This window comes from Atractosteus spatula, chromosome 13, assembly GCF_055471065.1.
Source record: "Atractosteus spatula isolate fAtrSpa1 chromosome 13, fAtrSpa1.hap1, whole genome shotgun sequence".
In the NCBI taxonomy this organism is placed as follows: domain Eukaryota; kingdom Metazoa; phylum Chordata; class Actinopteri; order Semionotiformes; family Lepisosteidae; genus Atractosteus; species Atractosteus spatula.
Genome location: NC_142718.1, coordinates 43,143,887 through 43,167,647, shown reverse-complemented (window position 1 = coordinate 43,167,647; position 23,761 = coordinate 43,143,887). Strand labels below are relative to the sequence as shown.

General features: G+C 36.5%; 1 protein-coding gene across 1 annotated transcript in view; it reads right to left on the bottom strand.

Moving 5' to 3' along the window:
• Positions 1-23,761, bottom strand: part of lrp1ba (low density lipoprotein receptor-related protein 1Ba) — a 491,547-nt gene that overhangs the window by 102,157 nt on the left and 365,629 nt on the right. Inside the window, exons 44-50 of the mRNA XM_088930252.1 lie at positions 18,599-18,791; positions 15,624-15,749; positions 14,465-14,593; positions 14,056-14,175; positions 8,320-8,433; positions 7,444-7,593; positions 6,929-7,051 (exon numbers count right to left, since the gene is read on the bottom strand). Coding sequence (XP_088786378.1) covers positions 6,929-7,051; positions 7,444-7,593; positions 8,320-8,433; positions 14,056-14,175; positions 14,465-14,593; positions 15,624-15,749; positions 18,599-18,791 — 955 coding nt within the window. The remainder of the gene's footprint in view (positions 1-6,928; positions 7,052-7,443; positions 7,594-8,319; positions 8,434-14,055; positions 14,176-14,464; positions 14,594-15,623; positions 15,750-18,598; positions 18,792-23,761) is intronic.

Below are 23,761 nucleotides of genomic sequence, written 5' to 3'. Positions count from 1 at the left end.
GGAGAAAGAAAAATGATTGAACTAAATAAATTCAAGCAAGGAAGCACATTCATTTTCATTATGGAGACACAACTTGAAGAGAATTGGAAGAAAATTATTATGTCCTCCCAAATTAACATCTACCTGTTCAATGTGTTTTTACCTGTGAAACGATGGGAAGAAGAATGAATCTCAATACCAAGCTGTCTTAAGATAAGATGATACCTTATTGATCCCGAAGGGAAATTGCAGCATTACAGCAGCCCAGCCCGAGAAAAGCAAGACAGACGTGAGAATAGTCTCAAATTAAAATAACTACAGCATTTGACCTGCAGTGCATTCCATAGCAAAATGTAATGCGGACTTGGACCAATTAATTTTCAGTTCAAGAGAACTGAAATCATCATAAATAGCATATGAAACAAAGATTAGAATATATTATTAGCATATAACAATATATCATCGTCATACTGAAGATACAGTATGTAACTGAGTATTTGGCAACAGACATTGGAGTAGAAATAGTAGATTGACTGACAGCTTAAGAGAAGTACAATAGGAAAAGATAGATATGGAATCAGAGAATGGATAGCAGCCGCTTAAACATACTGTATTCTGCTTGAAGCACAGAACAGATTCACCTATGAGTAAGCAAATCAAAATCTAGAAATCAGTGGCCGAAATGGATTAATAAATCCACTAAAAATATAAAAAGAATAAATTGATTAAAACAAGAAAGTAATCCACTTAAAGGAAAAGAGTACATGGAATTGCAAGCAGAGGTTCAGGTACAGAGAACATTAGGAAGAGATAAAAAAGTCACACTGCAGTTGTCCCACATCTGGAACCTTTGCACAACTGTCAGCTCTAGTGGTCCTCCCTGTCCTGCTTTCAGCCCTGTGTCCCGAGTTCCAGTCCTGTGACACAGCCCTGTGTCCCGAGTTCCAGTCCTGTGACACAGCCCTGTGTCCCGAGTTCCAGTCCTGCTTTCAGCCCTGTGTCCCGAGCTCCAGTCCTGCACTGCAGCCATGCTTGCACACCAGCTCTGCATTTCACACTGGAATCTGCTACAGCCTGCCAGTTTTCCAGTCGTGTCTTGTTCCTGATTCTCTGCTCCTTGTTCTTGTCCCTGTGAATCAGAGTCCCTTCTGGAGTGGGCTGGCCACTGCCCATGGACTGTGATGCCCCTGCTCCTGGGTCTGGAACAACTACGGGACCGCATCAATGCATCAACCATCATTGGACACATCAAAAGTCAAGGACAAGAAGATTAAACGAATGGTGTGGGAGGCAGCTGGAGTCCCAGCTTCATGCTAACCCACCACTGCATACTGGTCACTTGATCTTATTTAAAAAAAAATATTAGGAATTATTTGCAGTTGATGTCCTATATTCATTTACAATTATACTACATGTATTGGGCTGATCACCACAATTATTGGATCTGTCAGCAACAATAAAACGTCCTCATACAGGAGTGAGGAGTGCTGCATCTTACAAGATGGCATCTGAACAGCAATCTGGTCCTGAACGTCAACAAGACAAAAAAACTCATTGTGGATTTCAGGAGACCCAGAGGAAGTAACACCCCAATCAGCATAGATGGCCCAGCAGTGGAAACTGTCTGCAGATCTAAACCGACTTGGCTTGGTCTCACAACACTGTAGCCAGTCTGAAAAAGGCACAACTGCACCTGCACTTTCTGCAGTGTTTAAAGAAATGCGGTTTGGCACCACAGAAAGTGTTCATGACAGAGATGTCTTACAAAGTGTTGTGGCAACGACACAGAGGATTATAAGATGTGACTGACCATCAATCGGTGAGATCCACACCATCTGCTGTCGCAATAAATCCCAATCCATCATTCAGCATCCAACCATCCTGGCCACAAACTGTTCTCCCTGCTGCGCTCTGGCAAGCGGCACAGCACTATTAAAGCACGGACCATTAGACTTTTTTTCTTTTACTACTACATATTTATTGTTCTGATTGTATTATTTATTATGTCGTAATGTACGGTCTACTGTCTTTGTGTAGTGTTGTCTGTTGTACTGTGTATGTCTAGAGATATCTGTGCAAATAAGAATTCCAATGTACATGTACATACTGTATGGCAATAATCTCCTCTACTACTACCAATCAATCAATCTGTCTATATTTTATCTAATATATACTGTAGTTCTATAACTAGATAAAGATAAAAGGATCAATAAAACTCTTTTTCATGCAGTTAAAGCAAAATAACAATTTTTACAATAACCCATGAGAAAGCTGTCTAATGAATAACAGAACAGTGCAATAGATGTGCCTATGTGTTTTCACATTGATTTTGTAATGACATGAAAGGCTTTACTTTCTGGAAAGAAACATTAACAATGAGTATTTCCAAGGTGAACGTGATCACAATCAGAACAATCTGCAAAGCAATGTGTACATCCATCTCAAGCCAAGACTCATCCAAAAGATAAAAAGTACAACAAACTGCATAACAACTAAATGTCCCAATATTCCATAAAGGCCAGACACTGACCTTCCCCTTTCTACTTTTTAATTTAACATGTTTTCTGTTGCACAGCAGGGCCTGTCATCTCTCTTTTGAAAAGGGATTCCCTCCCTCAGACAGGCGTGGAAACTGAAATTATCGACCTCGGCAGGATAATCTTGCCGCCTGGTATACCTGTTCTTTCTCCTGTTCCTGTGTGTAGCACCATGCACAATGGGGGCTGTCTTGCTACAAATGTAGAGACAATGCTAATCATAATGTTTAAGTATGAGCAGTTAAGCAGTAAAGCAACAAACTGAAGAAATACAGTAGAACACTGAATGCTATGAAAAGCAAAGAACTTGAAAAATTCACAAAGTGATGATTTAAATCTTTACTGTATCGAGGGTTCTTCAATGATACATCTCAAGGTACTGTAGTAGACAATTAAACTTTCAACAAAAAGACAGTGCATACACACTGATACACCTTCGGATGATTCATTCCTTACTTACTAAGATTTTACTTGTACTACAGAATTATAATATAGCCAGAGCTGACAGAATAAACACAAGCCTCCACAGCCATCACTACCTTCTACATAACTGGTGCAGACAGTTGACCAAATCTTTGGACATCCCGCTTCTTAATGACTGAAGATTTCTTGACAGAATAATTTCTCATATAACCAATGTAGAGTGATAATCAAATATGCACCTGCACTGATATCACCACCTTGCAGAAAACCAATCTGGACAGAATGTCAGTTTAAGATTCAGTGAAGTGTTTTCCTTTTAAATTGGGGTGCCTGCTAGGGCATTCTATTATTAACTGTGTTGTTTTTTTTTTTGCTTTTGTTGTTACAATGCTTTTAAAGGAGGTAATAGACCTCCTTTTGATGTTCAAGTCTTCCCATTTTAGACTGGGCCATCATTACTGTTTTCTTACATGAGGAAGCTGATGTTTTACAAAGTATATAGACAGATAGACACTGTAGATGTTCCATCTATAAACAGGGTCCTAGTAATGGCTATTGGAGATATTTGGTACAAACATTAATTAATGGGTACAATGACTTTGAGCAGTGTTAGAATAATTTTGAGCTCTAAAATTCCCTGTCTTAATGATGAAATGGCAGTGATTCAGTTTTAATATGGTAACAGAGAACAGGTGAATTACATAATCAGCTTTGACATTTTCTTTAGGTTATCCAAGAGTGCATGACATTTCATAGAAAAATCCTCTTAGACTTTTTATTCATTGCCAGTTATTTCCCAATAACAAGGGTCCATTTCATATGATAATTAACTTTGGGGGATAGGAAGTTCTACACAACCTTGTCCTTTAAAGAGGAAAAAAATACTGCATTTTACAAATCTAATAAAACTGAATGATCCCACTTGAAATGGCAAAAACATTATATTCATCTCTTTAAAGGCCACACTGATAATCTCTTGTAGACTTGCTATTGTTGTAATATTTGAAAGCTAAGACTATGATTGATAAATACTGAAATACTGTATATCTGAGAGTGAGTTAGTGAGATTAATAAAAGCATTAGTAAAGTAACATGCCATAATGGTCAAAGCATGTAGAGTATAGTAGGTTGTTTCGAGAAAGAAAACAGAGAGGAATTTGTACTTTCTGGTCATACATCTTGGATTTAGACCAGAAGTAAGCTAAAAAATTCAGCTTTGTTCTTATTGTATTTTCTTTGTTATATAAAAATAATATACCTTTATTTAAAGTAAAATTAAAGTATCACAACTGAACAGAAGAAGTTTTTCTCACCAACATTAAATTAAATATAAAATATTATAGACAGAAAAAATTAAATGCATCTGGACTTTGAATAAGATTTACAGTACAAATTACTTTCCCTTTTAAGCCACAAGGACCCTCACAATTTTAGTCTGTTCTTCCTGAGTAATACATGATTCGCAAAGGGCTATAACTGTGTTGAGAGCAGGGCCTGTGACCACTCAGACATGGACTAGATTTAATCAAGAAAGCTCTGGACTTTTATGTTTTATGTGAAATTGAACAATATCTTCCAAACAAAACATCCAAAACTACAATAGATTAAAAAAATACAAAATCCTTAGCCAAAAGCCTTTCTCCTAACAAGTTGAGATTGAATATCTACATTACAAGTTTCTACAACTTTTTTTTTTCCAAGGACACCACTGTTTAAATTAGCCCATGTTGCTTTTTCTTAGTTTAAAATGTAGTGCCACAAATTTGTTTTTCATACCCTTTGTCAAAATAAATCATATTAAACTATCTGTTTTTGTACAAAAGCAGTCATTCAAGTGAAAAAGTAGAAAACACTTCTATTTCCAGCAAACTCATACAGTATGTTGTTGATTCACATATAATTAAGATGACACAGGACACAAGAGTTTATGTACAGCCCAGTCGTAACTTCCACAGGGTTCAGGGATTTGGGTAGTGTGCCAAATTCGCGTATCAAATTCTACCCTATAACTCTTAGAAAAACCCATACTAACCTATAGATATTAAATATACCTGTATGTAAATAAAACTAAATAAGACAACTGTATAGGGTCACAAACTAGCTCTCATAGGGGTGCTTGACACATTTTTCAGAGAATAAAGCTTTTTTTCCATATGTTTTTATTTTCTGGAGCCAGCCGTGTAAAGCTGTGACTGCTTTAGGTTGTGAGTATTTAAGATGTGAGTCGGCTGCTGTCACAAGAGGTCCCCATGTCTGGTAAAAGAAGTAGAGGATCACCCCAAAAAAATAATTAAAACGACATGGGAAATTGGTTAAACCAATTATATTTAATCAATGTCAACATTCGCATGTTCAACCAAAAACAGAAGAAGATTTTAGAACTGTCCTCACACTGAAGGGAAGTAAGGTGTAAATTATGCTACACATCTTTGCTAAGATGAATATTGGTGGTTACAAAATAATGCATGGCAAATTCCAAATTCTGATGAGACATATTGGAAAGATAATGAATGCAACTGGTTTATTTTGGCAACCCATTGCATTTAGTTTTAATAAAGTCACTTTATCATACAGTATTACTGGAAAGTCAAGCAGGTGCAAAATAATAACCACAAATCTGTCCAATGACATATACTTAACGACTGCTTTCTTTGGTATAATACTTCATTTAACAAAGTTAAATGCTTTTTTTTTTAATTTACTGTACACATTTATTAATTTCAGAAGAATTTTAAAATGCTGTTTTGTATCACAGCGTCAGAGTGAGTGTAAGTCATTAGTAGATGCAGAAAAGCAGGACCAGAAAAGGCTGAACTTCTGCCGCAGCACTTTGAAGAACGATCATATAGTACACTGTAGCAACAGCAGGATCAAGTGCAAGTTTAAAAGGTTGGTGGAGTTGAAATTAAAAAGGTGGGTGGCCAATCAGAATTCAGAGGCTGTCCCAAAATTCTGTGACTTTGTTTACCTCAGGAGAAACACACGTGGTGGTGGCTCCAAGGTCTACAGCGACTAATTCACTTATTGTGTTTTCTGGAAACTGCAAAGGTCACATATTTTCCAACATACATCATCTTACATGTGGTTATCAGTGAAATTAGAATAGTTAAGCACAACAAGAACGAATATTTTAAGGGAATTCTTATTCTTCTTGAATTAGCATTTTCTTTCGTTTATAACAGAGAGATTGCTGATATAGACTTTTTTCAACTGTATTAATGATCTGAATTTTGCTTTCCAAGAGTACACAAAGATGACACTGCTATCTTTATGCATGCTGAGTAATTTTCATTGTAATCACAGTGTGACCAGCAGGCTGTATATCCTAGATAAAACGGCAGTATAAAAAAAAAGAAAAAAAAAGGTTAAGAACTATTTCTGTTTGCAAGGCTTAAAAAGTAATTTGTCGTAAAATAAGAGTTGAAAATTGAAGTCACAGTGGGAATATTAAATTACACTGCTGTTGACTCAGACATAAAGTATTACACTCCAGAAAAGGTCAGGAGTATTACGCAGTGTAAATATCTGACGGTAAACTTGTGAATTTCTTAGTTCCAGGAAGGTTAACTACAGTACTAAATAATTTGTCATAGATAAATTTAATAAATAAGTAAATTATGTCACAGCCCCAGACAACTTGGCAACTCTTCCTAATTGCACACTTCCACTAAGTTTATGGTGATATCCAATATCAGAACACTTCAGCCAAGAACTGAAATTGCAGCTACTCAGTAAAAACGACTTGCGAGAAATACGAGTGATGAGAACACACCCCTGATTCTTCTATGTGCAGTGTTTCTATAGTGAAGACCATTGAAAACACCTTGCATGTTGTTACAGAACTTCACGAATCATATTAGCAATACATTGTTGCAAGCATACTCAGTGAGAAATTACTCATGAGAGGTTTTCGGATACCGCTTTGATTTATTAAAACCGCACAGGAAATTAATAAAAGGAGAAAAATTCAGGAAAAAACAAAAGCATACCACACTGGTATTCATCAGCTCCATCTTCACAGTCCTTCTGCCCATCGCACAGCCAAACACTGGAGATACAGTTTCCACTGGGGCAAGCAAAATATCCATCTTCACATCTGTGTCCCAGGTGGACTGCAATCCAGTTCAGAGGAGATCAAATTAATTAATTCAAAAGGCATTAATCATCTGATAAACCCATTACTGCCAGTAACCTTCTAATTGGAAGGTAAATTGTATAACCTGACCTTTCATATCTTTCTCAAGACTATTTAAGCATGTTTTTATACAATTTCCTACATAGAAATTCCTAGAGATCATATGCCCTTTTTTAATAACGTGTTGGCTTAATAAAAAAAATCATACAAAATATTAATACTATATTCATCAGCTTTATTACTGCTTGACATATACTGTATTTTTCTCTAAAATGTTGTATTTTGCTTTTTTACTCTTAATTTTGAATAACAGCTTTATGTTCACAGATTTTGTTGGTATCATGTTAAAACTGTTAATAAAAGGTTCACCCTGACAGTTGGTTTCATCTGCATAATCTCCACAGTCGTTCGATCCATCACAGATCCATGATGGAAGAATACAGAGGGATGTGGAGTTGCAGCTTATGAAGCCTGTAGCTTTGACCCCGATTCTGTAGTAATCCAAACAGTCTGTGTTATCTGCAAAAGGCAGAAAGGGCAGAAGAAACATGAAAGAAGAAATCATTATGACTCTTAAAAATGTTGTTTCATTGAAAACCTTTCCCGCAGGTAAAAACAAAAGCAAAAAAAAGTTGCCAATGTCAAGGTGATTTTAAAAATAATTTTTGATAATGGAATTAAATAATCCTATTCATTATTTGAGTTCCAAACCAGTCTGATAGGTTTTGGTAAAAATTTCATAAACAGCAAACAATTATCAAAGCACTTTTTTACATCCTACATACTTTTTTATATAGACATATGTTTTCATTAAGTAGTGTTGTGTAAATGAGAATGCTTACACTACACTATCGCCATGTGTACAGTACTTATTGCCAGCAGCTATATCACTCTGCAACTCACAACTGGCAGCCCACTGAAGCTCAGCAGGTGTGAGCCTGGTTAGTACCTGGATGGGAGACTCCTGGGAAAGCTAAGGTTGCTGCTGGAAGAGGTGTTAGTGGGGCCAGAAGGGGGCACTCATCCTACTGTCTGTGTGGGTCCTAATGCCCCAGTATAGTGACAGAGACACAAAACTGTAAAAAAGGCACCGTCCTTCAGATGCAATGTAAAATTGAGTTCCTGACTCTCTGTGGTCATTAAAAATCCTAGGTGGTAGGGGGACCATTACCTATAAAGCGCTGTGAGTGGAGTGTCCAGAAAAGTGCTACATATAGTTTATGATTATTATTATCATCAGCTTACTGCAATAGCGTTCATCAGAAGCATCAGCACAGTCGATCATGTGGTTACACCAGGCTGAGCTTGGAATGCAGCTCCCGTCGTGACAGCGGAATTCCGAGGAAGAACAGGTGGAGTCTGGGATAGAAACAATTGACCATGCATGTGTAACTTTCAGACTCTAGTACATACTGTACAGTGCATAAGGAGGCTATTTTGGATAAGAGCTGTAAAGGTATGAACTGTGTCATCATGGAACACTTCCATCAGAAACATATATACAGTGTACTGTATGAGATATTTTTCCCTTCAACATTTTATTATTTTTATGCCAGCAATGGTAGCCGCTACTCAGATGTGAAAGCTGTCTCTTGCTGAGTTAATGGACGGGCGTGATGACCATGGGGAGAGCAGTGGGGACTGTCAAAGACAAATTGTTTAATAAAAGAGAATGTCTACTTTATACAAGGCGATTAATACCTAGAGAATCATGACATCTGGCGTAGCCATTGGGTCATGTAAAGAAGGTGTCAGAAAGAGTCTGGTGTAGACTAGTCGCTTTCAACATCAAGTGTGTTGTGGTGCTTATTTTCGCTCGTCAAAGGTGCAACAGCAATTTTTCAAAGAATTTGCTGGTCAGTAGCACATAAAAGCCAGCGACTAAAACACCTAATATTGGCAGAAACGCAATCAGAAGGTGAGTCTTATGTAAAAAAAAAATGTGGCCTTATAGTCTGAAGAGATTCGAAAGGTATTGTGAGTTAGCTGTATATAAAAAGCTCTTGCATCATCCTCCTGATCTTCATATGCCCCCCAGGGGGTGTGTCCCTCCTGTTGAGAACCCCTGTACTAGAGTTAAAGCATAGCAGCCCTGGCATATGTAAAAGGTACTTTCTTCAGTTCAAATAAATCTTAAAGGGAAGATATTGTAGGTTTGCTTTTGTTTCCTGTAAGAGCTTTTGTTTGGTTGTGTTCCAACACAGCATACAAGATCCAGGAGTCCTTCAGAAATTTGTTATATCTTGTGTCCAAAAGGTTTTGGATACCAAGGTCTATCCTGCAATGGACGTCTTCTATACTACAATGAGCTTTCTTCTCTTTTTGTTCAACAATGAAATACCACTTGCTATATTTGTGTCCAGAATGCTATTTTGATTTAACGATTTATTGAAAGGATAATGCATCTAATGATAAAAGAACCATGTTTTTCTGATCCCGAAGCTATCATAATATTATTTTGCTGATGTGCCACCCTCTGGAGACATCAATACTTAAAGCTAATCTGTTTGGAGTGACAACAGCTCGTCAGGCTATGAGGAGGCATAGAGAGTAGTATTTAGTCACCTCATGCAGGAGGTGTGTGCTGCAAGGCTGGAACACAGGAACACATTAACACAGTTTAAAGTGCTTGGCTATACGAAATGTGCATTGTTTCACTTTGACCAGCACAATAACTGGTGCTGCAAATGGTCTTTCTCCTAATGAGGGCTTTCTTAACAGATTATTTTTTCAGCTTCAGGCAAATGACTAATTCTCTAATTAAGTCTCTAATGTTCTCTGGGTGTGGCATGGATTTGGTTCCAACTAGTAGACATTTTTATTTAATTTTACAATTTCCAAATTCTTTGTATGTTTAACACAGTTAAGGTATGAGTTTAATCAAAAAAGCTACAGTACCAAAAGTAATTGATCTAAAGAAACTGCCTTACGCCAAATGTAGAAATTACTTAACAGGTTCAAAATATGCATCATAAGGTAATCGGGGACATTAAAAATCCTTTTGATAAACAATATCCTGAATAAAATTGAAATTTCAGCAAGTCTTCTCATCTCTAATTCCCGATATGTAATTCATTGGAAGCTTTACCCTGGAAGCAGGAAGTCTCAGGCAGACACAAAGCCACCACTAGACAACATGTTTGGAATCTGTAATTGTAGGGTGGTAAAAGTTTCATTTCATCTGGACCTACAGTGTGTGCAGCTCCAACTTTTAATCCTGCTGGAATTCTGCTCATTCTTTTCAATACAGCCCCAACCTAGAACAGGCATGGTTTCTTATTGATTACTGTTGTTTCTAACTCACTCAATAGCAACTTCAAGGAGCAGGTTAGTCCTTTCTGGAGCTGGGCTGAAAGTAAGGATTTTCCTTCAGAATTCCTTCAGGAGTAAACTTTGGGAAAAGTTGTGTTTGTAGTCTAACTGTAATAGAATTAATAAGGCTGAAATACTTGCTAGAGAAAAATGTTATTTTAAATGCAAATCCACACTTGGAGAAGAGAGAAATAATACAACAAACAATTAGCAATAATTAATACAAATGGATTTAAACTAATTTCAGGCAGACTGAAATTTGTTTAAAAACGTTTTTATCTTTCTCAGTGATAATGAGATTATGCAGTGGCTGCAGAGCCACATTTTATAAAGAGAGCTGGAATCTGTGGACTCATGATAAACTGCTTATACAGTATATCAATTAACTAAGCAGACAAAATGTAAAAGACACTCAAAACTATTAAAATAAAAACACATTATTGATTAAAATAATTTTTAATCTTCAAAGTTTTTAAAATTTTTCAACTTTCTTTTAAATAATAAAATGTGTTAAATGACCATTTTTTAGCACTCAACCAAAGTCATTTTTCAGTCATAATTAAAACAAACAAGCATAACACTTCACACTTCTTAGGAAATAAGGTTCAGTTTTTCATAGTTGGCCTGGAGTATCAGATTTCTGCCTCAAAAGAATGAATGTTTTACTTCTGGTTTAATTAATATTTAGTGCTCTTAAGTATTTTTTATGCATTTGTTTTTCTTTTTGATGTACAAGTAGTGCGGAAGTAAAGAGTAAAATAAATTTCTAAATACAAAATAGAATGTGCAATAGATTAAAGAAATGTGTTCACAATATGGAAGTTATAAGGGCAACATGTACATTATGTAAAGTATGTTTACATTTCCCTGCTAAGCAATTCCAAGTGGCATGTGACATTGAAGTCCCCTTAGAGATCATGCAGCTGGAATAAAGCATCAACCATGGTAATAGAGATAGGTGAGAAACAGGTGAGGAATATTGTTACTCTTCGTTTTATAAGTAGTTACAGTAAATAACAATCTACCAACTCAAAAATGTGCTTGCTTGCTTGCTTTGAGTTAACTGCTTGCAGTGGGCAGAGGGAGAATGTTTGGAAAAAAAACCAGCACCAATATAAAGTTCAGATGAAAGACAATTCCTCATTTTGCAATTACAACAGTAGCCAGGATAATGTCAAAGGTTTTACGTGCTTAAAAAGAACAAGGGGATAGGGCTACCTCAGCTTGCTACTGTATCTAAACAATAGGCATTGAGAAGTTCAATATCACTGAAAAATGTTGAGTATGGGAGTATAGAACAAGCTGCTCAGCCATGCCGTTGAAGTCAATACTCTGCGTCTTTCAAAAAGGCGCCGGATGAGATCCTTGCATAAATTAAATACAATCAAATGCATTAGATAGGCCAAGTGACCTCCCCTCATTTCTGTATGTTCTTATGTTGTGGGATCCACAGGCATACACCTAGCAACGCTAGGTTTGTCCTAGCATCCTATAAATGAAGATATTGAGCAAGCCGATGTTACCGTATGGTTAAAAGAGACTGGAATGTGTAAGCTTTATCATTTTTTTCTTTTTTATACCTGTAATCAATGTTTTTCCACTGTTTCTTACATCTCACCCCAAGGAAAGTACTTCATCCCATATCAGTGCTTTTAAAATTGGTTTTCTGTGTTAATCCCACAGTGCAGAATGTTCAATACACAATACAAAACAGCCATAAAATTGCACATTTTGCACTGTTATTTTCTAGTACCATATAAATGTGTGTGACTGAGAGGGTGCTTCATTGCAATCAGGGCACTGCATTTGTCAGGACATCCAAGAGTGAAAAGCATTTACTATTGACTTTTCAGGGGAAAAGGATTCAATTACGATTGTCAATAAATCAATTGCACTTTACATAGAATATACAGGAGGTACAGCAAAATGTTTTTTTTCTTAATTGAGATTTTACAAATAACTCCTCTTGCTCTTTGTATTTTTTGTGTTCAGGTGAAAGATAATTAACAGAAAAGATGTGCATTTCTGTCTTTACAGTAATAGTGCAATACTGAAGTGTTCATGATAGATGACCTGCTTTCAGCTGCTTCTAGACAGATTTATTCATGTTATTATTCTTCTATTGAATACTGCACAGAAAACAAGGGACTGTTTCTTACAGTGACATATTAGCCATGTTCCATGTCCTTGGGGCTAAACATGGAAGACCATTTGAAAAACTATATATATATTAATATAGATAACATATTATATATAACTTTAATGTACAGTATATTCACAACAATGGTGCCATAGTTTGTGAGTGCTGTGTTCAATTTTAGGCTCTAGAACCATGTTCTCCCTTTGTTTCTATGGGTTTTATGCAGTGATCTGGTTTCCTCGCATTTTGGAAGACACGTTGGTTATATTAATTGGTGTCTCTGAATTGTCCCTGTGTTCTTGTGTGTCCCACCTTGCACCCAGTCCTTCCTGGACAGACCCAAGGTGGTCACAACCCTCACCAGGAATGAGTGCTTCCTGAAAATGGATGCCTACATGGATCGATTCACAATAATTTCAATTAGTTTACTGCAGACCCATTTTGTTTGCTTATAAGGACATTGGCCTCAAAGATTGATTCTTAAGAGGAGGCACGAATGGTAAGCCTTAGGACTTGAGATTGCTCACACCCAGAATGTAAATGAAAAATCTGAATATACCCACATATAAAGGTATATGTTAAAGTTTGAAAAGTAGCAATAGAACTACTTTACAGTTTTTGTAAACCAGGTATCTCTGTACAATACAATAACTTTTTCCCAGGCTGCATACGTCTACCATAAAGGCTCTGAAGGCAAGTTGAAAGGTGGTGTTATGCAAAAGGATAAAACTTAACAAGACCAAGCAGCCCTCACATTTGTGTGTTCACTTGCTTATTCAGAGGTACCCTTATCTGAGCCCCCTTGGACATGCTGACCATGAGAACAAGGTGACAAAACACATGAACACCAGTACGTTAGCGTCTACCACTAATTGCTTCACATTTTCAAAATCTCTAATTCTCAGTTTCAAAATATTAGACACTGTTGACAGAATATCAGTGTAGCACAATTGTTTTATAGCATAACACCTTTCACTGTATGAGTTTGAACTGAAATAAACAACAGTTAGACAAGCTCTCAATCAATGGTATAGTCTGATGCAAGCATTACCAAAATGGAATTTTTAGGTGTCACTAATAAGAAAAAAAAATCTTACTGTATACTGTATGAAAAAATACAATAACTAATAAATAGATTAGAAAATTATTTGCAGTCACTTTTAAAGCATTTTTCTGTGCTTTTGTACTTCGATGCTTATGAAAGTGACTTTGTACTTTGGTTTTCTTTGTACTTTACAGCAACAACTGAACAACTCAAAGTTGTGAAAGCATCGTAGCTTTCTTCACCAACCACAGACAGGTCTATATGTACAATATGTGTTTACAGTATGTGTGTATAAGTATTTGTGTTTGCAAAATAAAGTAAATTACAGCTTGGTTCCAGTGACATCGAAAATTTTATCTACTACCATTTTAAATAAAAGGAACAAAAGTTTCAGTACACGGCTCAATATTTTAAAAACTCAATGAGTGTTATACTGTACATATTGACACCTAAGCTATCACAGAAGGTATCACAAAATACTTACTATTACAGTAGGCTTCATCAGAGTTGTCTCCACAGTCATCCACACCATCACAAAATTGGCTATTTGCCACACAGCGTTGATTGTAACATTTCTTAAAACCTTTTCTACAGTTCCTGTTGTCTGACATCAAACAAAAAATAAAAGTAAGAATAACACAAAAAGGAATATTATTTTATTATACTATATGTGTCAAAAGAAATCCATTATGTTAAGGCATTTCTTCAAATTTGTATGCTTGTCAAATAATATACTGTAAGAAGGCAAAGAAAGAAGGAAAAACTCTATTTTGACCAAATCAAGACTCATGGGTTAGTGTTTCTGACCTTGGAGTGATTTTTAATTTATGCACCATTTACAGTATGCACAATTTATGTACACAAATAGCATCCACAATAATTTTGTTTCTTACCACAGTATTGCAGCTTCTCATCTGACTTGTCTTTACAATGAGCTATTCCATCACACGTTAGCTGGTAGTCAATACATTCACCATTCCCACATTCAAACTCCATGTGGATGTTGCATGATGAGTTTTTAGCTGTAAAATATAGATTAAGAAGTATTATCTTAACATTTTTTCTTATAGTTCATAGTCCAAAAGCAGCATCTACCATCTGCTATGCCTCTGGCTCTCTTGTTCACAGCATAACTCATTTTCAATTCCACTGGTTCCACGTTCAGTGTTTAAGCTTAGTGCTTTGTGCTTAGGTAGCAGAAGTTACGATTCTTCTGGGATGTCTACCAAGATTCTAAACTAGGTCATCTGCGACATTCAATCCATGTTTGCACAGCCTCATAACTAATCTTAGAATATTAGCATTAATGATTTGCCTGAAAAAGGGCAAAACAAAGATGTTCATCATTTGGTAAAATAACTCCCTTAAAGTTGAACTGCTTGTTTGTTCTGTGTTGTTTAAACCTGAATTCCACTGAGAAGCAACACTTTATTATAACTTGTTTTCCTCTGGACTGGACAAGTTAATTAACAGTGAATGTCTTGTGTGACTTACAACATATGAAAACTTGTTGATGTAAAGGGAGTCAGACAAACCACTTGATCACTTTTGAGAAAAGATGTCTATCATTTCGGTCCACTGGTGTGGGGCAAATGGAAGATGTCAATGTAAAAAAGATGCCAGTAGCATGTTTTCTCTGTCCCTCAGAGCATACAGTACAGTATGCCAATCACCAGAAATCTGAAAATATTACCCCAAAGGCAAATAATGCAAGAGGAATGAAACAAAAGCCATGTATTGCTTGGGAAAACCAGAAGGATTTCAAGAACATGAAAATGGAATAAAATGCTTTTCAATAACAAGTTTTCGGCTAACAGAAATTTTTATATGTGGTTATAATCAAGAGAGCCACTAACACCCCAAATCTTGAAGTTACAGCTTTCCGGGCTTAATTTTCACTTAAAGGATTTTGTGTATGTTTCATTGCACATTATTATTTTATTTGAAACTGTAAGGCAGGTGAAAAGTATTTGTTAAGGTGCTAAGAACGTGTCTAAAGGGTTGCACATGTGGAACAATTGATACAACGCAGGAGAGTACTCTAGGACTTACACACACATCTGCCACCATCTAATAATACTCGTTCTCCCCTACAGGTGCAGTTCACCCTGCCATCTGGAGTTAAAATGCAAAGGTCCTCACACCCTCCATTCATCACTCGACATGGAGACAACTCACCTGTAAAACAGAGGCACAAAATGCTTTGCAACGTGCTATGGCATAGTTTAAAGTACCTCATTCTCACTCACAACATAATAAATTACACTCCATAATGTTTCTTAAGATAGCAGGAAGTAATATCATGACATTTTAAAGCGCACAGTGAATCTTTGATTAAATGTACTGGGATATTTATCAGACAATACATTTTTTTTCTTAAAAATGCCTGTCTTTTAGAAACACAGTCTCTCCCGATCCTTGGATGCATATCCTCTTCACTATTAATTAAAAGTACCCAATGTGCAGCATTACCTATTTAGGATTGACAGTGGTACAAAAACAATGTTGAAACAATGTTACTACCCTATAAAATAATATTTCTTGATTTACTTTTGAAGAATTCATGTCTCATCAGGTGTAGTGATTCACTTATTGGGGGTTGTCAAATGTTGACACCTCACCCTCACACGGTGTACATAAAGGCAAACAGTTTTAATTGTGGATGTATTTTGAGCAAAATGTGCTAACACAAATACCCATTTCCCAGATGAACATGTTTTAAGCTTTAGCTTTTCCAAGAATTCAAGGACAATTTTAACATTAGAGAAAAGGGGGCAGGCTTTTGGCGAGTTCTCTTTGAACTGTATTTGGCACTGACAGCACCATATAGAAAGAAGCTATGAACCATGCACTTTGGAGTCTACTGCATTGCCAAGTGAGCCAAGAACTGAAGCATTCCATTCCCCAGCACAAAAGGCAGAGTTTCACTTGGCTGCACTGTGTCAAATGTAAGCTGTAAAGTGACAGAAGTCATGTTTCCTGGGAAATCCTGTCTTTTTTTTAGCTATGTTTCATTTTTAATCACTTTAACCTATTTTTCACAGTTTGAAAAAGATGATGATGATCATGATGGCAGATGATAATGACAACAAACCTTTGGGAAGAGAGGGATAATTGGAACAAACCTGAAGCAACATAAAGTTTCACTCCATAGAAGTAACAGAAAGCATTATAGTAATGTTGATAATTTTCCATATTCTACATGTCTGTTTATGCAACATAAATTGATTGAACACATTATATCAGAAGACAACAAGTCATTACCCTAATAAGTAGTAGTAAAATAATCTGAATGCAAGTTTACCAGCATAATCTTTTGATGAGTAACTTCAGACAAAAGCAAAATCATGGATTTCAAAAGAAGAAGAAAAACACAAAAAAAGCTTCTGTATTTGGTTTGCAGAACAGAAAATTATTTAAATGTGAATGTCCGGGCAAAATTGAAAATACAGCACAATACAGAAAAAAAATACATATATTTTAACATTTTAGAAAATAATATTTCTAACTGATCTAATGCATATTTGATGCTGTTCATACCACAGTTTTTTCTGTATAAAATGATACTTGGTAGTACAAAACGAGAGAAAACATCAAACTATTGAGCCACAGCGTTCTCCTGTAGAGAGTGGATTAGACAGGCAAACACTCCCTGTTCTGGCTCTTGATGATGCTGTCAGCTGCTCACACAGATATGAAAGTGCTCTGCAGAGGACACAAACATCTCTGCATGCCGTTGAAAACTCAAACTGGGTCCAAGTTAATATTGTTTGCATTTGGGAAAATGAGAAAATTCAAGCGGCTTGGAAACAACGGTCATTGTTTTATGAAAACAAATATATATCCTCTGATTTTTAATGGATTATTTCAGACTGTTTTCTAATCTACATTAAAATCAGGCTCATATTTACCCGCACTGGATTTCCAATGCTATTAGACAGAAATTGTAGACATTTGATTTACCTCACTGTTCTCATCATCAATTACAGAAGGCTGTTGTTTGTTTGCTGGTTTAATTCAGAGCAAAATGAAAACATCAAAGATTACTTTTCAGCAGATATACAGTGTGTAATACCCTGAGACAGACAGGACTGACATATGAGTAGATGAAATCCAAAGGGCTGTAACTGTATTACTTTACAGTTGGAACTTAAATTAACCCAGGGATGCCTTCTCATAGCTCAAATATCCTTACCCTTTCTGATGACACTCAAATTCCATAAGAAAATTGCAGTCCTACACTGCCAAACCGATGGAACTGAGAATTTTTATTCTTGAGCAGAGACCACTATGTGCTATGTGCATAAAGTGCAAGTGTATCAAAATCCTTGAAGGCCCTGAAAAAGTCGACCCTACAGATTTCTCAACAATGAACAGTGAAACATGAACCAGAGGGCGCAAAAGAACCACAGGGAACAAGCAACGCAGCCATGTAGTTGTACTCTGACATCTTCCATGAGATGACTGGATGAGATTCTTGGATTAATTAACTACAAAATGGGCTAGATGTGCCGAATGGTCTTCTGTCATTAGTTAGCTTCTTTTTGTTCTTAAATTCCCCCTGGAAGTGGAATTTCCACTTGTAATGTTTAATTAATTATGAAGCTACAAAAGTTAGTTGACTGGATTAATTTTCAACAGTTAAATCCATGCAGGCTTCCACTGTGATCCTGGATATCGTGTTTTAATTTGTACAATATCTCTCCAGTCAAATTTGGTCCTATTAATTTATCATTTGGGCTGGTCTTAAGAGGTCAAAAGACATTCATTTTGTAATCTGCAAGTAGAAAAATTACTGTATGGATTACAATAAATGTTGCTCCTTTACAACAGAACTTTATTCCTAGTGGTGGCAAAGAGTGCTGGTGCCTCACAGCCCTCAGGTCCAGAGTTTGACTCTGGACAAGGAACCCTTCTGTGTGGATTTTACCTGTTCTGTTGTGTTTGGTTCCAACTCATCATGAATTCTCCTTAGGATAAAAAGCTAGGAAAAGCTAGGATTTATTTTCCACAACATGAATACTCACATGTTTTCGTATCATTGGCCACAGCTACAATTCCCATTGGCTGGTGGGGTATATCTGCTCGAAGTACCTTCATTTCACCTCCTGTGTACTTATTGGAGCGTAGAACAGCTCTCCGCACCCAATCTGACCAAAAGATGAAGTCGCCATAAATAGCCAGGCCAAAAAAGGTTCCTGGCCCTGACTTCACAATGACCTATGGTTTGAATGAAGTAGAAAAGCAATTAAATTAAGGTATAAAATTTGGCTGAGCCACTGGTCTTTAAGTCAACTGTTCTACTAAGCTCAATCTGCATAACTATTCTTCTAGCAGAAGTATAACTTTTTTTTTTACATTTTAGATAGTTGACACTGCAAATGGGATAAGGCTTTAAAACAGCATTTTATAGAATAAAGACATCTGATGGCCGAGCATAACAGGACAAGCCATCTACAGTATGTAACTCAAACCAGGAATGTTTAAGCATCAGAAAATTCTTCAGATTGGTGTTTAGCCCATTACCATTGAATTTTGTAATGAATTGGAGGAATTTATTTTATGTAGATATACTGTAAAGGATTATAATGTATTGTACATAAGATTAGACAGTGAATACACAGCAAAAAAGAACAACAACAAAAAAAAGATCAAACAATCGGTATGATGGACATGTTATATAAAAATTTAGAGCCAAGGGTACATCATCATTTCTCAAACAGCTCATGATCAGACACTGCAAGACTAAATTGAACTATGGGAGCCGCAAACACAGTAACACATCAAACATTCCCATTAGAACTGTATTATTTCACTCAAGAGCGACCCAGGGAATTTTCATTGACTTTAAATTCTAACCATCAGTCAAACATGCTTGTATGTAACCAACTTTTATCCAGCAATATAACGATGAATAAAACAGGTATTGATCAAAATAACTGAATATGTGCAAATAGCAACTGTTAAATAGGGAGAAACATCTTAAAAGAACAACAGATGGTTTTACAGCAGAACAGATGAAAACCTTGACTGAATATTAATTTGGGGCATCAGTTTAATTGCACATTAAAGAACCAATTTCTTGATATTGAAGTATTCTGTTTATGAAACTTATGGACATATTTTGTGTATAACTATACCATACATATATTGTATATAAACCAAGTTCAAACATTATTAGCATAAGTCGAAACCAATCTTAGAAACATTATTAACAGATTTATTTTACTTACACTGATTTTTAAACAAAGGTTTTTTGTCAGTTATGCTAAAACAATTACTGTAGGCCGAAATAGCTTTTTAGGCCTGAACCGTATTTGGTATTCTTTTCATGTTCTTCAAGCAAATCTTTCACTTTCTTTATATTTTACCAATCAGTTCCTATCATATTTGTTCACAATCCCTTGTATGTTTTTCCATCCTAGTTGCTTTGTATTAGTATACAGTACATTTAAACACAAGTAAAACCATCATATTCCTGCAAATGATCATGTTTCCATTTTCAGTTTAACTGTGAGTCACACAGATGTTTTATTCATGGTTTTCCCAATGTGAAGGGTCCCTCATTCCAACCATCACAAATCTGATCCAAAGTTTGTAAAATATGTATGTTTCAATCAATTAATCAACCAGTCTTCACCGCTGAATCCCACCACTGCTTCCCTTCTGAGTATATGGGTTAAAACAAGGGTCAGTTGGGATTACAGTTAAAAGCAGAGTTGTGATGAAGATTAAAGACTGGGTTACAGTTACACGTCCAGAAGGGTTGTAATTACCTTTAAAGTTAGGATTGCAGATAAAGGTAGGTTATGATTTGGATTTGCTAACCATTGGCCTCTGCTGCACAGATTGTTGGCAGCATTAATTACCAGTCTCAGAAACAGCTAGACATTCAGTTCAGTAAGAAAGCACCCAAGATTCCATTAGTGCAGGGCACTGATGACTGAAATGAGTAGCATTTTCTAGGTGATTGAGGAAACGGCTTCAGTGACTGATACCGCTGAAAAAAGTTCTGCTGAGCTACCGTAATTTGCATCAAGAAATACATTTATACCTTCAGCATGCTCTGTAATAATTATTGGAAGCAGAAGTAGTCAAAATACAATATACATAAAATTTAAAAACTGACAGTAATAATTTGGAAAGTTTACATATTGTCTAACTCAATTGATCGGCTTGTCCTAGCTTTTAAGCGCTGTGCATATCATCTTAATAAATGAAGCAATTGATTTAAGGCTCCAGCGCACTCGGATGCCTTTTTACAATAGCACACTCACACCTGTACGGTTGGTTTAATAATTAGCAGGTACAGTATGTGAGCCGAGCCGAACCAGGTCACGAGATGACTCTAGCTCGAGGTGAAGCAGGGTGTGTGTGGGAGTTTATTTTTTATCAATGTATCCGTCAGCGCTGCCGGAGAAGGACAACAGCAGCACAGCTTCTGCGAGTCGCCGGAGAGCTTGCAGTTTTGTCTCCAAACATTTCTTTTTTTAAAAAGGTGAAGAGCGAAAGATAAAATAATTATTCTTCAAACAAAAGTTATTTTGTGGACCACATTAAGCAGAACAATATACACTTTTAAATGATCGCTTCCTCTGTTATAATTAATACTTCTCCTACTATTAACCTGGGGGTGAACATGTACTGTATTTCTGGGTGAACAACAGTAGAAGTGAGTACAGCAAAGTATTCTCTATTAATTTAAAAGACAAGATCATATTACAGCTCTAATGTCTTCTTTTCGGTTTAACTACTATTCCACTCTCTGGGTCAAATTTGAAATACTCATTTTGGGTACAACAATTCCAGTATCATGGAAAATAATTGACATGAAAATAATCGAAATTTATTTCTGGATTAACTGCCTCTCTTCAACTGACTTCTAGAGGATGCAATTAAACTTGAGAAAAGTCCATTAAAGTTAATTTGATTTAGCTGAGTAACTTCAGTGGGTATTTTTTTTACTCATGCTCAGAAAAAGAAACCACTTCATTTTAGATATTTATTTTAGTATGCCATTTTACCAATTTAACAGCCTAAAGACCAAACCTGCTCTTCAGAAGATAATTCATTAATGAATGTACAGTACTTTAGTTTGTTAGGCATCATTTCTATGATTATCATGATTACACAAAATCACTAAATCACTAAAAAGACAACAACAATTTGGAAGACTGAAAGCCCGTTAACTATAAAAATATGCAATGTTTTGCATGTAGTGAATATTTCTGCACTGCATTTACAACCCACTGAAGCTCAGCAGGTGTGAGCCTGCTCAGTACCTGGATGGGAGGCCTCCTGGAAAAACTAAGGTTGCTGCTGGAAGAGGTGTTAGTGGGGCCAGTAGGGGGAGCTCACCCTGCAGTCTGTGTGGGTCCTAATGCCCCAGTATAGTGACAGGGACACTATACTGTACAAAGGTGCTGTCCTTTGGATGAGACGTAAAACCGAGGTCCTGACTCTCTGTGGTCATTAAAAATCCCAGGGCGTTTCTCGAGTAGGGGTGTAACCCCAGCATCCTGGACAAATTTCCCATTGGCCCTAACCAATCATGGCCTCCTAGTAATCCCCATCTATGAATTGGTTTCATTACTCTGCTCTCCTCCCCACTGATAGCTGATGTGTGGGGAGCGCTCTGGCGCACTATGGCTGTTATCACATCATTCAGGTGGATGCTGCACATTGGTGGTGGTGGAGGGGAGTCCCCATTACCTGTAAAATGCTTTGAGTAGAGTGTGCAGAAAATGGACAAGCAATTATTATTATTATTATTAATTTAGCTACAGTATTTGGGCTCAGTCGCCCATACTATACGCATTAACTTCTTTTTGCGCTTGGGGTTAGTCGTGTGGTTCTCCTTTACAGTGTCAGTGCTGAGAGACAAGCAAGACCCTGCAGGCTGGCATGTGTGGTTCAGCTCAGGTGTGAACATCAGTTAGGGACTCGCTCAGTGTACTAACCAGCAACCCTGCTTCTGGTCCTGAGCAGGGCTGAAGACTGTAGAAGAAGGGACCAGTACATCCTTATCCACACTACCTCCGACAAATTACTACACATTACTTTAGAAACTAAGCTATTTAACAAAATGATATGCAGTATATTAGGGCTTTTGCTACTATTTAAAGTTAATGAACTGTACTGTAAAAAAGAAGTTAATAAAACTATTAAAACATGAATTATTTTTTTTTAATTTAATCAACGGACTATACAAATTCGATGAATAATGATTTGTACATATGGAAACTAATACTGAAGCCAAATGGATAGTTTCAGGACTAAATTAACCTGTCAACCTCATATGTTTATTCTAGTGGCAGTCTGCTAGTTGTTAACCTTGAGCAGCGATTCAGAACCAGTTAATTTTTAAAAATTAAGAAAAGCTTTGAGCATTTGCATGGGTAAGATACATTCACTGTGTTTCTGCTTGCTTCAGTCAGCCACATCCAAGAAGAACCAGTGTGGAGATTAAAAGAGACAGTGGTTAAAAAGCAGTTACATTAAGTTCCACAACAATGTGGCAATAATTATTATGTCACTAGATAAAATATGAATAGTATTCTAGGAGAGTAGCTCATGTTAACTGCATTTAAATATCAATTTGCTTGCTGCTTGCTGCTCGCTATACAGTGATTCCAGGCTAGAACGCCATTTCCCATGATAAGCAATTTTCCCAGCACAGTTTTAGCAAAGGCTACTTAAGGCCTCAGTGTTGTGCCAATGTGAGTCCAACCTTCTTTGCTAACGGGCTGTGAATCGTTCATTTTCCCCCTACAACAATTATTTTTCACGTTTTGAAATTATAGGCTAAAACTGAAAATATCAAACAGAAAAGTAATGACAAGGTGGTACCTAGTGAGTTTGCAATAGCACCAACTGAAGTTTTCACACAAGTACTCATGCATTCAGACAGCAAACACAGAGAATATAATGTAGCTGCTGTATGTCACAAGGATTTCTTTTTTACAAATTTACTTATCATATAGGAAAGCTAAGGAATAATGTACTCAAGTCCATCACACATACTGTACAGTATCAGTACAGTACATACAGCAAAGCAACTGAATGTATAGTCAGATGCAGACAGATTCATTACGTAAACTTATTTTTGTATGAGGTACATAAGTAAAGTGATGTGTACATGAATTTTGTTTGTGAAGCTGGGATTACACCTCCGAGGTTAAAATTAACTT